The 16,914-nt window shown below is 45.8% G+C and overlaps 1 protein-coding gene across 5 annotated transcripts in view; it reads right to left on the bottom strand.

Moving 5' to 3' along the window:
- ABCA1 (ATP binding cassette subfamily A member 1) overlaps positions 1 to 16,914 on the bottom strand; it is a 181,829-nt gene that overhangs the window by 49,119 nt on the left and 115,796 nt on the right. For all 5 annotated transcript variants that reach the window (XM_068553820.1, XM_068553818.1, XM_068553821.1 and 2 more), the window contains 4 exons: positions 10,319 to 10,411; positions 4,928 to 5,168; positions 2,990 to 3,129; positions 2,517 to 2,633 (listed from right to left, as the gene is read on the bottom strand). In XM_068553820.1, coding sequence (XP_068409921.1) covers positions 2,517 to 2,633; positions 2,990 to 3,129; positions 4,928 to 5,168; positions 10,319 to 10,411 — 591 coding nt within the window. The remainder of the gene's footprint in view (positions 1 to 2,516; positions 2,634 to 2,989; positions 3,130 to 4,927; positions 5,169 to 10,318; positions 10,412 to 16,914) is intronic.

The raw sequence follows: 16,914 nt of genomic DNA, 5'->3' as shown, positions 1-16,914 counted from the left end.
AATATGGTCAAGGAGGGCAGCAAGGCCGGAGAGACATGCCCAGTGAGATCACTGATCACATGGCCGTTCTAGGGCACGAGAGGGGCCAGGAGACCAAAGATCCCCCTCAGGAGCAGTGGCCAGGGAGAAAGCAGAGGCTTGAGATGAAGGAGACAAACAGCAGCTCAGAAAGGAGAACAGTTTATATCAGTGGGTTACATGACTCAACGGAGAAGCGCCTCCAGATATGTGGGGTGACGCGACGGGTGTAGACAGAGCCAGAGACAGCAGAAGATAAGAGCTACCACAGAGTAGAACGGTAGCTGCCGGGGGCTGGGGGAAACAGGGAAGTCAAAGGGTATGAAGTTTCAGTTTTGCAGTACAAAGAGTTCTGAGGCCCTAATGTACAGTGTGGTAACTATAGTTAATGATACTGTCCTGTATACTTGACACTTGCTAAGAGGTAACTATGTGAAGTGAGGGACATGTTACTTAGCTCCATTGTGGTGATCATTTCACAATGCACACATATATCAAAACACCAAGTTGTACACCTTAAATACATACACTTTTAATTTGTCAATTACACATCAATAAAGCTAAAACAAAAAAGAAAGAGCTACCGCAACAGATGCAGAAGTCTCAAGCATTGCCTTGTGTACCAGACGCAAGGCTGCAGGGGGTACAGAGGACTGAGTGGCCCAAGCTTGTGGAGTGAAATAAACACTCCTTAGTAGAGAAAAGAAAGCAGCTGGAGGAGGCTCCTTCGACTTCCACCCGCAGGCTGATGAGTCCCCATTTGGCATCTCAGCCTAACCAGCCCCCTGCACTCCAGGCCCCAATACCCACTGGCCTGTTGGACATCCCCACCGTCCACCAGCTAGAAATCAAGAATCATCCTGAAGCTGCCCTCTCTTTCACCCCTCCACAATCAAGCAGTCACCAGGCTTTGCCTCCAGCCAATGCCTTGGCCACCTACTTGGATAGCCTCCGCCCTGGCCTCTGCCTTCCACCTTTCCCCTCTTCAATCCACCTGTCAAACCAGAGTAATAGCTCCCCTTGCCTCACACCCTTTCATGGTGCTCCAGAGCTTCAAGTAAAGGTCCTTGGCTTCACGCCCAAGGCTCTCCAAACCACACGTCATGCTTTTCTCCCCAGCCACAGCTCCTCCATTTCTTATCACACATCCTGTGTTCTCCAGCAGGATTCCTAATGAATGCCATGGCCATGTTGGCAAGCGCCTTGTCCCAGAAGAACTGAGAGCCTGTGAGCTGCTGGAGTATCCAAGTCAAACCCTCTATTTAAGAGTAGGGGAAGCATCTATCTGCCTACAGACTAAAACTCATGGAGTTCCTTCAACAGGGACCCTCACCATCCTCTGAGACTCAGAAGGAGAGAAGTCCAACAAGTAGAAATGTACATTCTAAGGAGAGGACCAGGAAGAAGACACCTGAGACCACACCTAAGTCTATGGCACTGTCTGTGGCTGGACCACTTGAATCCCTTTTGGAGGAGAGACTGGAGTCCAACAGAGATCCATCCTTGAAGGGTATAAGTTGTTGTTGTTATTATTATTAGTCAGAAGTATTCAGTCAATCCATACAAATTATTGTTCATGTTTTTTCTGACTAAAGTCCCTTGGTTTTTAAAGGCTCCCAATTTAAGAATTAAATTGCAAGACTAGTGCAACAAAGATGACTCCAGCTTTGCCCTCATTGGAAGACCACCTGCGTATCGTCCCTCCCAGGGCATCAAGGGACAGTCCTCAGCCTGGGAGAGTACCTCCCAGGGTAGATACCTCCTCTAACACCCAGCTGCCCCTCCGATCAATGAGGTGTCAAGAAAAGAAACCTGGCAAAATCCATTCGTGCTTCTTAATAGCAGCAGGAATAAAAGGAAGAGGCCTCTCTCACCATGGAGAGAGGAAATAGTCTAATGATTCTCTGACTCAGCCCAAGGCAGGATGATGTGATTAAATGGCACTCAGGCTCAAGCAAAGGAGACATTCCATTCTTGCTCAGACTCCTCCGCTTTTGAATCCAATTGTCTCTAGAGCATTTATCCCTTCTCAAGTGGTTCTGAAGCACTAAGTGCAATTCCCCTCCATGCAGTAACAGCAGCTCTACACTCACACGGTGCCTCGGGGAATGAGTATCTCAGGTCAGACCAGACCTTTGCTCACACACACCTCTGTCCAAGACCCACTAGGACATAGTAGGGCTAAGTAAGATGCTGTGGCTCTAGAGCCAGAAATGAAAATCATCAAGGTCCCGTAATCACCAAACTCTTGCTCCAAATACCAGCCCTAGGTTTCTTGGAAATCTGATTTTGACTATCAGACGCATTGATGCTGATGTGCATGAAACGGTGTGATTTGTGCACCGTCACCTGTAGCTCTGCCAAGTGATTGATGGGCCTGTGGCTTGAGCGATGCTCAGTACGTCTGCACTGGTTCAATGTAAAGAATCCTCATCTCAGTGACTTCTGGGAAAGTAAAGAGCATCAGTCAGGTACACGGTAATCAGAGGGACACTCACCCGGACAAGGTCCATTTCTGGGCTGCTCTCCAGGAAGGTCCAGATCTTGGGGCTGAGCTCTTGCCACATGCCTTCCAGATCATGAAACACAGCCAGTTCCTGGAAGGTCTTATTCACCTGGAGTCAAACAGGGAGCCAGGGGCAGCAAAAAAAAAAAAAAAAAAAGAGAGAGAGAGGCAGAGACATGAGAACTCAGCTGCTCCCTGAAAAGATGTTCCATCACAGAGGCCCTTTTCCAGTCCTTCCCATTCCCAAGAAGTGTCTGCCTGCAGCAGTGATTCAAATACCCAAGGCTGGAGAGCTGGCCCTCAACAGTCAGCTTGGGCCTGAGTCAGACTGGAGGTTCTCACTCTTTGGAAATCCCAGAAGAGCCATGAGTATACTCAACACACGCCATCCGAAGCCACCTTTATATTTTTGTCCATAATTCTAGGAGGATTCTGTAGAGGGCCTCTTGGGCCCAGGCAGCTTACCTCAGCCATAACCTGCCTTGTGACTGGAGTGTCAGGTGTATACAGGATCTTCCCAACAAGCAGGGGCTTGAGAGCTTTCCATATGATGCGGGAAAGAGGACTGGACTCCAGATTCTTCATCAAATCATTGCAATAAGGAGCTATGAAGAGGATGAAAGGCAAATATTTGTATGCATGCTCATGTACTTGTAGGAAGTAACAAGAGCTTTGGAGCCAGCTGGTCAGTCATGGGTTCAAATCTCAGCTCTGCCACTTAATGGCTATGTATCAACATCACTTGTCTGAGTCTCAGTTAGCTGGCTCCTCTGTAAAAATAAAGTTAATGACATCTACTTGGCAGAGATGCAGAGAGGATTAACTGAGTTGCTATCTGTGGAGCCCCTAGAACGATGCTTGATAAATAATCAGAGCTTATTATAACACTGATGATGGATAACTCACAACTGAGACAATGTGGAAAAATGTTTTTTATTATGCACAATCCTTTATAACTCTAGATTTGTAACTCTAGATAGCTTGCACCAGTCCTCACCACTTTGTTTTTATTGGAAACAAAGAGCAGAATTCAGACTTTAGTTTTCAAGCAGAAATTTTAAATTTCCCTTTAATTAATAGGTCTCATCACAAGTATATGTAATAAATGTCATAAACATCCCAAACTGAAAAATCCAAATTTATAACAGACAGTAGGGTTTGATTATCCAGAAGGATTCCTGATTTTTTTAAAAATTTCATTCTGGGTTCTTTTAGATACTAAGAATCCTCTACATGCTACAAAGATAATTTTTTTTTAAAGAGGATTTTCTCACAGTTATATCTGTTGTGAAAATGAAGATTCCCTTGGGTTGACTTGCAAAGTGAGGGAGCGGAGGGGATGGCATTTCAGAAAACTGCCTGCAGCGCCCTTCCCTTCAGGCTCGCAAAGCAACCTGCCATGTCTGGAGTGCTTCACTCTAGACAAGAATAAAAGGTTCTTGTGTCACAATAACGCACAAAAAGCCACCTCACTCAGTGTCCGAAAGACACACCTGCAGTTAGAAATGGAGAAAGGCTCACTTGCATCATATTTTCAATGAAAACGATGCCATTGTCTAAAACTGTAACACTGGCTCCTGGCTGCCACCAGGCACAGGACACACATCCCCACAAAACTGCCCAAGTGTGGGGAGCAGATATGGAGTTACAGGGTTCTTTAACGCCACCTTGCAGCTAAGAACCACAAACAGCAGATTCCATGTCCGAGTCTGACGGTACACACACACCACCATGAACAGGTATTTTGGAGGCCACGTGGTTTACCGAAAAAAAGCATGGAGCCGGGCAGATCTGGCTTAATCCTGGCTCTTGCCAATTAGCTATGGTGTGGCTTTGACCAAGTCGCTGAACCTCTCTGAGCCTATAAAATGTGGGGTTATAAAACCTTCCTTGCAGGGTTATTGTAAGGGTTAAATGAGCTAAGTTAAATAAAATGCATAGTACATAGGAAATGTTCCCTAAATGTTATCTTTTATTATTGTTGTTGTTATTGTTAAGTCTTTATTGTAAAGCATACCTCAAGGAGAGGGAGGGGAGAGGGGAGGGGCAAGGGAGAGGAAGAGAAGAAGCCGAAGATACTTGATCACTTTGGGAGCCACCCTCTGACATCCCCCAGAAAACTGAGGAGATTGGCTTTCAGTCATCCATTCACTTGATAAACACACTGCACGCCTGGGATGTGCCAGGCCCCATTCACACAAGTGGGGACAGTTGACTGATTAGGAGAAGACTCCCTCCTCTAGGAGCTCAGTCTGGGGGGGCAAACAGACAGGTAAACAAACATCCACCGCTGCTACGTAGGATGAGGATAAGCACGAGGAAGCAGGTGCCACAGGTGGCACGGGGCTGAGCCTGGACCCGAGGTGGGCTGGGGCCAGGGCTTGGGTCTGCACAGACACTCACTTGTCGAATTGTCATAGAAGGTGCCGGCATCGTCCTCAGTGCCATTGCCTCCAAAGAGGGCTTTGTAGTTGTTGTCCTCGTACCAGTTAAGGGACTTGATCTTCAGGCCCCCACCCTCGGGATGGCCACAGACGATGCGGGACACGGCCTGGTAGATCTGCGTGGAGGAGCTGGAGCTATTCACGTTGGTCAGAAACATCACCTCCTGCCGCATGTCACTCCAGCTCCTCATGCTGAACAGCTGAAGGAGAGGAAAGAGCGGGGGAAGGTTGAAGACACAGAAGAGGAATTAACAGGTCAATTTCTTGACCTCGCCAAAGCCTCACCCCAGAACCTATCTCATCTGACGTCGCCTCTAAAAGGGGCATCGCTCTGTGACGGGATTGCCAGAGCCTTGCTGCTCCTCTGTGGTCCAGGGACCAGTGGCATCAGTGTCATCAGAGAGGCTGTTGGAGGTGGTCTATCTATCTACGGTTCAAATCTGCATTTTCACGCGGTGCCCAGGTGACTCCTAGACACATTAGAGACTGAGAAGCACCGCTTAGCAGTTAGGGGAGCCCCTGGTGACGGGCTTTATCTATTCGGATGATCACTGAGTTTACAGAAGAGGATGCTTTCTTTGAACAACTATGTGCTCATAGGCGTACATCAGGAACCGCTTACACCCTCGGTCACTGCCTCATTTCTACAACACCTCAAACTTCAGTGTGGAAACTGAGGGGCCCTCTGCCCCCGGGCAGAAGAGGTGCTGCGTGTGAAGTCCCCATTCTTGTCTCGGCTGAGTGTCGGGCAATGGAAAGAGCACATGGTGGGGGACCGAGTTTGAATCCCACTTGTGTCTCTCATGAGCTCACAGCCTTCAGAAAGTCACTTCTCTGAGGGCCCAACTTCTCATCAAGATGATGAAGCTAAAACAGTGTGGTGAGGAGAAAGTCACACGATATCTGACATCCCAGAGAGGGCCCAACACAGAACAGTCCCTGTCGGGAAGAGCCAGATGCCCCAGGCAGCCAGCCGGGGGGCGGGGGGGGGGGGGCGAGTCTGGGACTCACACGTGACCAGCTCTATGTCTCACACACCAACGTACCCCAGCACCGTGTGGAATTCTTGGCCCAGTGGCTCTTATAATTCAATATTTATAGAGCACTTTGTATTTCCACACATTTCACAATAAATCATTAAAAAATCCCTACATTCCTTGCCATGCCACTGCATGCCCTCACCGCCTGGAGGGCTGAGGCGTGGTGAGCAGCGGGGAGTGGCTGAGGAACCCCGCACTTGCCCCGGAGTGGGCTAGGTTCGCACTCCGCGGGCCCAGTTTTCCATCTCACAGAGCCTGCTGGCTCCGGTGAGGGACAAGGTCCTGGGCACCACAGAGCCCGCCTTTGCCTTCTGCCTGCAAGGGGAACCAGGCGCCCCAGAGGCGGTCAGAGGTCACAAAGATTCCTCCCTCCAGAGGGAGCATCTAACACCGGGAGAACTCAGGCGGCCCGCTTTTCCTGACTTTTATCTTCTCATCACCTGTATGAGGTATACAGACGGGGAGGGGAGAGGTAGTCAGACCACCTCTCCTTTCCTTGGTGGGTGCAACAGCCCTAGAGGTTTTTAAACAACAGCAAAAGCCACTCACTTCTCTTTCTCACCACCACCAGCCTGCCATCCCCCAATCAAAAGGACAAATTGCTCCCCACCTAAAGCCAGCACATCTTTGGACAGAAGCACCATAAATGACTGAGTTATTCCAAACTCTGGGCTCTTCCCGGAACCTGTCTTAGGGGCAAACTCCTACTCGTTCTTCTACACCGCAGCTCCCGCGCCACACCTCCTCCGTGAAGCGCTCCCCCTCACAGGGAGGGGGGCCGCTCATCCTCCAGCCCACGGAAGGTGGTGTTTGATCCTCATCCGTGGAGAGAAGAACCGCCGACTCACTTTCTCAATCCACTGCGATGGCCTCCTCCTGCCCTCGCCCCCATCACAGCCTCCTAGCGTAACAGCCGAACCATAAACAACCCTCATCTTCTAGGTCACACCAGGCGCCCCTGCTCCGGACCCTCCACTGGCCTGCCATCTTACTCAGTGTAAACCCAGCCTTGGCAGCCCTGCATGGCACTCACCTCCTGCTGCTAACCCTAACCTTACCTCCGACTCCCCTCTCACTTGCTCTCTTTGTCTGGCCACTGCTGGGCTCCTCCCTGGTCTTTATTTTATTTTACTTTTTTTAACATCTTTATTGGAGTATAATTGCTTTACAATGTTGTGTTAGTTTCTGCTTTATAACAAAGTGAATCAGCTATACATAGACATATATCCCCGTATCCCCTCCCTCTGGCGTCTCCCTCCCACCCTCCCTATCCCACCCCTCTAGGTGGTCACAAAGCACTGAGCTGATCTCCCTGTGCTATGCAGCTGCTTCCCACTAGCTATCTATTTTACATTTGGTAGTGTATATATGTCCATGCCACTCTCTCACTTCGTCCCAGCTTCTCCCTGGTCTTTACATACATCTCTTCATCATGCCCAACATCAGTGTCTTTGGATTTACGGTTCCTCCTGCTTGGAGTGGAGGCCCTAGTGTCATTCCCTTCAAGCTCAGATGTCACCTGACCAGAGAGGACTTCACAAATCAGCCCCCTTTAAAACACCACCTCATAGCCCTCCAGCCTCTTACCCGGCTTTATTTTTCTTCATGGCAGGCATCCCTGCTGTCACATTATATACAGAACTGTTTATTTCTGTCTCTCGCCCCATGTCAGTCCCACGAGAACAGGGAAGTTAGTGCGCTCGCTGCTGAGTGCCCAGCACCCGGCTGTGGCAGACACCTGGTGGGTGCTGGGCAGGAGACGGAGACACTGTTTCCTGCCCTGCCTCCCCAGGCTCACCTTCCCGTCACCCAGATGTGAAGCTCATGTCCGCTCTCACTCATCTGGCTCCAAAAGTCCCCATTCCCAGCCAACTGCCAGCCCTGTGAATCCATATTTTCTTTCTTTGAAGAGTCTCCTTTTTATTCTATTTATTTATTTATTATTATCTATTTCTTTATTTACTTATCTATTATTTTGTTTATTCCGGTTACCATCAGGGTTCAGACAAAAAGTGGGCTTAAGTAGCAAGAACATGGGCTTTCGAGGCCAACGGTCCTGGGTTCGAATCCCAGTTTTGCCAATTAACTTACTAGGTGACTGTGGGCAAGTTGTCTAGCTCTTCTGAGCCTCAGTGTCACCTGTAAAATGGGCACAGTAGGACCCACTGACATCTGTCATGTGGATTACACAGGGAAATTGGGTGAAACTGCATGAACCAGGGCAGCTTAACTCCCTTTTCCTTTTCCTTTTAAGGGTTGTGCTTTGGTCAAACAACCAACTTTCTTTCCAAACATGGAGCAGATCTCCAAGTGCACTTATTTATTTATCTTCTCCCATTTGTCCCAGAGAAATGGCAAGTTAGACAATGAGTCACTCGTGGCAAAAGTGACTTGACTTAGTGTTCCATTGAGAGGAGCAGGTGGCCCTTGCTGTCCAGGACCAGGGAACAAGCAGGGCACAAGGAAGCAGCTGCCAGGAAGAATGTATATTGTTCAGTTGGAGAGGTTCTACCACATGAGCAACAGGAGCATCACATGCCTTCAATTTTTTTTTTTTTTTACCCCAGACACAAGGCGGGCCAGTGATGCAAGAGGAAACAGCTGTAACCAGACCGTGAGGTTAGAGGCAGCCTCCCATGTTAGAGACCCTGCTTTGCTTTCTCTAAGGCCGGCAGGGACCTGCAGAGTAGTACGGGGCATATCAGTGTCAGCTAACGGGGCCCGGGAGAAATGACTTGCAGGGCAGGTTCTGCTTCTCATTCTGCCTCCTGGAAGAACGCTGGGAGACCCAGCTTCTCCACCTACAGAGCGGTCACCAGCGTTCATAACCGGAAGAACAGATGGCAGCCTGGAACAGGGCTTCTCCTCCTGAAAGGGACCCCAAAGCCAGCCCTCTCCAGTCAGACACACAGGAGCAGAATTGAAAAACAGAACAGAAAGCAAAAGCAAAACACTAATAAATCAACAGCATTGAATCTCGGTGTTTTCCGTATTTTCCAAATGTTCTGCATTTCCCATAGTGAGCATGCAAGCCTTTATTCTTAGGAGACATAAAGTGAGTTTTGATATTTGAGAAAAATGATACAAACCCCAAAAAATGACTTACAGAAGCAACTCATAATAAGACTGGACCAAGCCTGAGAGAATTTCACCATGAATTATTCCTACCCAGTGTCTTAAACATTAAGGCCTGCATGATTTCTGACCACCATCCCTCAAGCTTAGCTCTTTACACACCTGGCTCCAAATGGTTCCCCCTTTCCAAGTCTAATTTGAAACAAGGCTGGGTGTCAGAAAGGTGAGCACATGCTGACTGGGAGGCAGAGGAATGGTTAATTGCTTTTTGTAAGTTAGGCCCCCTGATCCTGTGACAAAGGTTATTCTAATACACTTGTAAACATGTGGACCCGAAAGGTAAACTCAACTTTTATCAGGAGACTACATTCCCAAAGTTGAACTCAGGGCCCAGATATTTACAAGGGAAAGATCTGAATTAGGGGTACCAGGTTCTTCCCTTCAGATAGCAAACAAATGTTTTGATAAAAAGACTGTCTTGCTTTGCTGCTGAAAAAGAAATAAGGATGGGCTTCCCTGATGGCACAGTGGTTAAGAGTCCGCCTGCCAATGCAGGGGACATGGGTTTGAGCCCTGGTCCGGGAAGATCCCACATGCCACGGAGCAACTGAGCCCGTGTGCCACAACTACTGAGCCTGCGCTCTAGAGCCCGCAAGCCACAATTGCTGAGGCCCGCATGCCTAGAGCCTGTGCTCCGCAACAAGAGAAGCCACCGCAATGGGGAGCCCGTGCTCCGCAACAAGAGAAGCCCCCGCAATGAGAAGCCCATGCACTGCAATGGAGAGTAGCCCCCGCTCGCCGCAACTAGAGAAAGCCGGTGCACAGCAACGAAGACCCAACGCAGCCACAAATAAATAAATAAATTTATTAAAAAAAAAAAAAGAAATACGGAGAAGTTGCTGGTAAGACAAATACAGTACACGGAGGATGAGGAGGAATCATCTTCTTTACAAATGGGTCATTAACTAGGGGCCAAGAGTAATTATGAGAGAAAGTTCTAGGCTAGATATCAGGCCTTCAGCCCCTAGCTAATTAACCTTGAGACATCTATGAGTCTTGGTTTCTTCATCTCTAAAGTAAGGAGATCAAATCAGGTAATTTTAAGATCACGGATATAAAGCTGATTTTACACTTCCTATGATAATCAAATCAAAAAGACCCTCTGAGCCAAACTCAGGGTGGAAAAAAGTGATAGTGGATGATCTGCCTTCTGGGGCTGAGAAGAAATGACTTACCTCTTGAGCCACAATCCCAAGACTATCCAGCAAAGTTTTTGTGGCTTCAGCCAGCTCCTTGCTGGGGAAGAGAGATGTGGAGTTGAGTTGTGTCTGCAATGAGAAAAAAAAATACTTTGTTTCTAAACTCAATGTAAACCTGAAATCTGTATTTAAAAATAAACAAGATAATTAAAACTATTCACAATCTTGAGTTTAAAACACAAGAAACCCACTCCTAATCAAAATAAGACACTAAAATTATTCTAACTGTATGTTTGCAGGTTGTTCATCTCAGATAAGAATTACTAATTCTTTGATGGATGCTTTTAAAGGGTATAGGAATGTGTATTTTAAACTAGTTGATATGCAAGAGATAAAAATATCTCGTGTGTGTGTGTGTGTGTGTGTGTGTGTGTGTGTCCAATGCAAAGTTGACCATAAATTCCCAACTCTGTCTATGATTCTGCAAGAAAGACAACATGGGAATGGCCTTGAGAAACAAGTGTGTGATGGCTCACAAGAAACAAAAGACAGTATAAAGTTGCCAAAAGCATGGAAAGAAGGAATTCTCTTTCATTCCACTCAAGTCAGCACTGTTTCTAACACTGGAAATTTACTTATTTTTAATATATTAAAATTAATTTTAGATAATTTAAAAATACTTGTTTTTATGTCTAGTTTGAGTCAAATCGTAATATGCCACCTAGCTGCATGGCAAATATAAGCAAATAATTGAGGCCCAAGGAAAAGCTGGGTTAGGGCAGAAAGCCTAACCTAGAGAAGAAATAGAGCAATGATGCACAGGCTCCGAGGCCAGAACTGCTTCTGAGTGTTCAGGCTTCCGAAGAAAAAAAGACATAGGGTCAGTTTCATCACTCCTATTTGTCAAATAGGGGGAAAAAAGTCTCCAGGGAAAAACCCATCTTTCCTTGTTGCTTCTACGGGCATCATCTTATTCAATATCAGACCCTCAGAAATCTAGAGAAGGCTGAAACATTTTGATACTTGTCATATATCAGAGATTGCTGTGAAATCATAAGGCAGCCTGCATGGAAGATGGCTGAAAGTAGACAGAGCTCATCATTATCTCTGGGAAACAGCAGCCTGGGATGTTTCCCTTTAAAAAGGACTCCAAATGCAGAAGGCTAAGTCAGTATCATGATCTCATCATAATATCCTAGCATAATCCCAAATGTACATTTCTGATAAAATCTGTCTAAAGGTTCTCTGGAAGGTTTCATCCATCCTGATTCATGAGCTCTTCTAGAATGGCTCACTCGCCAGAGACCAGCCTTCCCACACTCCCAGTCCTCTGATAGGCCCATGCTTTCCTTGAAATGCTACACTCAGGTAGGTCTCTGTGACACAACTCACAGGCTGTGTTAATGATCATTCCTTCCATGAAGTAATTATGAGCAAAAACAGGTGGGGGGCTTTTTGTTTGTTTTTTCTTTCTCTCTTCAGGTTTACATCACACCTGAAGGCTACCACACTAAAAGTTGAACCTACAGAGACCTTGGTCAGGAAAACTTTTTACATAACGAGAGGTCTTAATTGGAAGACACAGGAGGTAAAAACTGTTTCTGTGCTTACCATGAGGCCCACAAGAGGATACATGTTCAGGATTGCACAGCAAAACAAAAAATGCTAAATTACATTAATGTAAACATTTAAAACTTAAAATGTGGTAGTTAATGCATTTCTTTTTCAAGTCTGAATTGAAATAAGATTCGTATCACTCTAGGGTGACCCGGAGTGACTACAGAACCCTGGGCAAGTGGCTTCAACTCCCCACGCCTCCACTTCCTCAACTCCACTGCAGAGTAAACGATAATGTGCACGTGTCACAGCGCCTTCAAAACATTAAACCAGAGGCCATGTGCAAGCCCCTGCACAGTGCCTGGCACACCGCAGGTCCTTATAATTATAAACAATTCCATCCTTGCCTTTCTCTTCCCTTTCTCCAAAATTTACTACCAAAACGGAAGGGCTAGTCCTCTGCACACAGGGTTTTCCAGTTCTTGAAGGGACGTGCACCCTCCCTTCTGTCTGTCTCTGGGTGAACTTTTCCTCTTGTTGAGGTGCCCTTCTCCGCGAGGCAGACAGCTAGAGTTGTCAGCTCGAGTCAAGCATATCAGCCACACTCCTGTGTGCTATTTCTAAAATTATAAACGCTCCTCAGCACAAAGCCAAGACATCCTCATCCTTAATTCCTGACGTCCTGGGGCAAATGGTTCTCTCTCCCCTATAACCCTTTTTCTTAGTGTTTGCCAAACTGAGAAACAAAAGATAATATTAAGTGGATGACAGATATACTTATATTGGTATATATTTATACTATATACACAGAAACTTTCCCCAAATTTGACATTTAAATGGAAAAACCTGAAGCAAAATCATTACCCATGATTATGTATATATATACACATACACACACCTTTATCTTAATGTATATTCATGCATACCCTCTATACCCTCTACTTACCCTCAGTAAGTGATACTGATTTTACTTTTATAGGAGTAATTCAGTTTCCTTTTCTTTATACAAAACAAATGAGTTGATTAAAAGAAAATATTAAATTAAAAACCAATTGCACTTGAATACAACCTAAATCATGACACAGGATTGAGAATAACCAGGTTTCGCCAAGACAGTGTGGTCTCAGGAACTCCTCATCAGAACCACCTGAGTGAGGTGCTTGTCAGGTGTGCCGACGCCCAGCCCCCGAGACCTGAGTGAAAAGCTAGACGTAAGACCCACAAATCCTTAGGAAATTTTTTGCACGCTGAAGTTTGAGAACCACTGAGGCACAGCACCTGGACAATATTCACACCTCTTTTTCACAGTATTCTTTGCATGAGTGTGGCTGTTTGTGCATTCTATATCTGGTCCACACGATGCTGTCTGCTTCAGATGGTGAAGCAGTGACAAGAAGCCAATCAGTTTACCTGGCCTTGCGTGGGATCCAAGATAGTGCCAAACGCATCTGCGGCCAGGTACGTCACACCAATTGTGTACACAAGTCACCAAGTGCAAAAGGCTAGCTCTCTAAACCCCCAGACCCAACACTGGCCGGTTGTCCCCACTAGCAAGCATTCCCCTGAAGGAGAGAAATCAATGGGCAGTTCATGTTGTTCTGAGAATACGTCTTCCCCATCTGAATGAATTTAAATCTTCATTGGGTAATGATTTTTCCTTCAGGTTTTTCCATTTAAGTGTCTTAACTTTGGAGCAAGCTTATTCTTCTTGTTTTAGAAGCTACACAATTCAGCAAAACTCCACACACACAGCAGGGCTTACTGCATGACTGTCTCACCCATGAATATAGTTAACCATGGACATAAACATAAAGACCTCATTACATTTGCTGTGGATTTCAGACCTTTAGATATTCAAACTCCATGCAATACCGTATCTTACTATACGAACTTGTTGTCAATAGACTGAACTTTGGTTTGTTTGTTTAATTGATTGATTCAGGTTTTGGTCTCAAAGAGAAAAACACTGGCTAAACCCATCCATAAGTCATAACTAGAATAGTCAATTCCATTTTTTCGGATCCTTTTTACACTAATCATTGTTTGAGATTAAATGCTCAGAATTCATTAACATAAGTATTGGCAACCTGTAATCAGTACAAACTAATTTCCATTTTCAAAGGAGTGCTGATTGGAGTTACACATATAGGTGTGGGTTGACATCACAGGGTTAAAAACACACACAATTCAAACTCAACATCAAGCTTAAATCTTACATTATCCAGGTATTTTGCTCAAGACTTCATTTCACTTTTTTGTGCTTGGACACTATAAAATACAGAGAGGAGACTGATGTAAATCAGATTTAATATTACAAATTAATGGGAAAAGGATGGGCTATTCAACCAGTGTTGCTGACACAAGTAGTTACTCATATAAGATAGTAATTTTTTGGTTTGCTCACCCCCCGGGGCGGGTAGGGGCTGGGAGCTGAGGCTCAGGCTTCGGAGGTCAGACCCCAGGGAGAGGACTGAGGTTGGCTATGTGAAGACAGCCTGAAGGGGGCTAGTGTGCCACAGATAGCCAGGAGGGAGTCTGGGGGAAACTCTGGACCTGCTGGAGAGGCAACACAGCATTCTTTCCAGGTGTGTGAGGAGAGGGGATTCCTGCTCCGTGTGCCCACAGAAGGCAGAGCACCACCTAAGCGAGCTCCAGAGACAGGCACAAGACACGGCTATCAGCTCAGACCCCAGAGATGGGCATGAACTGCTAACGCTGCCGCCACTGCCACTCAGAATCCTGTGTGCAAGCGCAGGTCACTACCCACACCCCCCCAGGAGCCTGTGCAGCCCGCCACTCCCAGGGTCCCGTGATCCAGGGACAACTTCCTCGGGAGAACACATGGCATGCCTCAGGCTGGTGCAACGTCACACCGGCCTCTGCTGCCACAGGCTCACCCTCCATTCCAATTATGACTACCGTACCCTTCCCTTTCCCTGGCCTGAGTGAGCAAGAGAACCCTAATCAGCTGCTGCTTTAATCCCCTCCTGTCTGGGCAGAGAACAGACGCCTGAGGGTGGCCTATACGCAGAGGCGGGGCCAAAACCAAAGCTGAAGCCCAGGAGCTGTGCGAACAAAAAAGAGAAAGGGAAGTTTCTCCGTGCAGCCTCAGGAGCAGCAGATTAAATCCCCCCAATCAACTTGATAAACCCTGCATCTCTGGAATACCTGAACAGACAATGAATGTTCCCAAAATAGAGGCAGTGGACTTTGGGAGCAACTGTAGACTTGGGGTTTGCTTTCTCTGTCTGATTGGTTTTTGGTTTTATGTTTATCTTAGTTTACTTTTTAGTGCTTGTTATCATTAGTGGATTTGTTTATTGGTTTGATTGCTCTCTTCCTTTTTCTTTTTTTTTACTTTTTAAAACTTTTTATCTTTTCATTTTATTATTTTTTCTATTTTTATTATTTTTTTATTTTATTATTTTGTTTTTTCTCTTTTTGTGAGTGTGTATGTTTCTTTGTGTGATTTTCTCTGTTTAGTTTTGCTTTTACCATTTGGTTTGGGGTTCTAGCTGTTCTTTTTTTCTTCTTCTTCCTCTTCTTCCTAGCCGTGTGGCTGGCAGGGTCTTGGTGCTCCAGCCGGGTGTCGGGCCTGAGCCTCCGAGGAGGGAGGGCCAAGTCCAGGACATTGGAACAGAGACCTCCCGGCTCCATGTAATATCAATCGGTGAGAGCTCTCCCAGAGATCTCCATCTCAACACTAAGACCCAGCTCCACCCAATGGCCAGCAAACTCCAGTGCTGGACGCCCCATGCCAAACAACTAGCAAGACAGGAACACAACTCCACCCATTAGCAGAGAAGCTGCCTAAAGTCATACTAAATTCACAAACACCCCAAAACACACCACCAAACGTGGCCCTGCCCACCAGAAAGACAAGATCCAGTGCCACCCACCAGAGCACAGGCACCAGTCCCCTCCACAAGCCACTGAACCAACCTCACCCACTGGGGGCAGACACCAAAAATAACAGGAACTATGAACCTGCAGCCTGCAAAAAAGAGACCCCAAACACAGTTAAGTTAAACAAAATGAGAGGACAGAGAAATACACAACAGATGAAGGAGGAAGGTAAAACCCACCAGACCAAACAAATGAAGAGGAAATAGGCAGTCTACCTGAAAAAGAATTCAGAGTAATGATAATAAAGATGATCCAAAATCTCGGAAATAGAATGGAGAAAATACAAGAAACATTTAACAAGGACCTAGAAGAACTGAACAGCAAACAAACAATGATAAACAACACAATAAATGAAATTTAAAAATTCTCTAGAAGGAATCAATAGCAGGATAACTGAGACAGAAGAATGGATGAACGACCTGGAAGATAAAATAGTGGAAATAACTGCCACAGAGCAGAATAAAGAGAAAAGAATGAAAGGAATTGAGGACAGTCTCAGAGACCTCTGGGACAACATTATATGCATCAACATTCGAATTATAGGGGTCCCAGAAGAAGAAGAGGAAAAAAAAAGGGTCTGAGAAAATATTTGAAGAGATTATAGTTGAAAACTTCCCTAACATGGGAAAGGAAACAGTCAATCAAGCCCAGGAAACACAGAGAGTCCCATACAGGATAAATCCAAGAGGAAACATGCCAAGACACATATTAATCAAACTATCAAAAATTAAATACAAAGAAAAAATATTAAAACCAGCAAGGGAAAAGCAACAAATAACATACAAGGGAATCCCCATAAGGTTAACAGCTGATCTTTCAGCAGAAACTCTGCAAGCCAGAAGGGAGTGGCAGGACGTTATTTAAAGTGACGAAAGGGAAAAACCTACAACCAAGATTACTCTACACAGCAAGGATCTCATTCAGATTCGATGGAGAAATCAAAACCTTTACAGACAAGCAAAAGCTAAGAGAATTCAGCACCACCAAACCAGCTTTACAACAAATGTTAAAGGAACTTCTCTAGGCAGGAAACACAAGAGAAGGAAAAGACCTACAAAAAAAAAAACGCAAAACAATTAAGAAAACGGTAATAGGAACATACATATCGATAATCACCTACCTTAAATGTAAATGGATTAAATGCTCCAAGCAAAAGACACAGACTGGAT

The sequence above is a fragment of the Eschrichtius robustus genome, chromosome 10 (assembly GCF_028021215.1).
Source record: "Eschrichtius robustus isolate mEscRob2 chromosome 10, mEscRob2.pri, whole genome shotgun sequence".
NCBI lineage: Eukaryota > Metazoa > Chordata > Mammalia > Artiodactyla > Eschrichtiidae > Eschrichtius > Eschrichtius robustus.
Note: the sequence above shows the minus strand (reverse complement) of the source record. Positions and strands in the feature narration are given on the sequence as shown.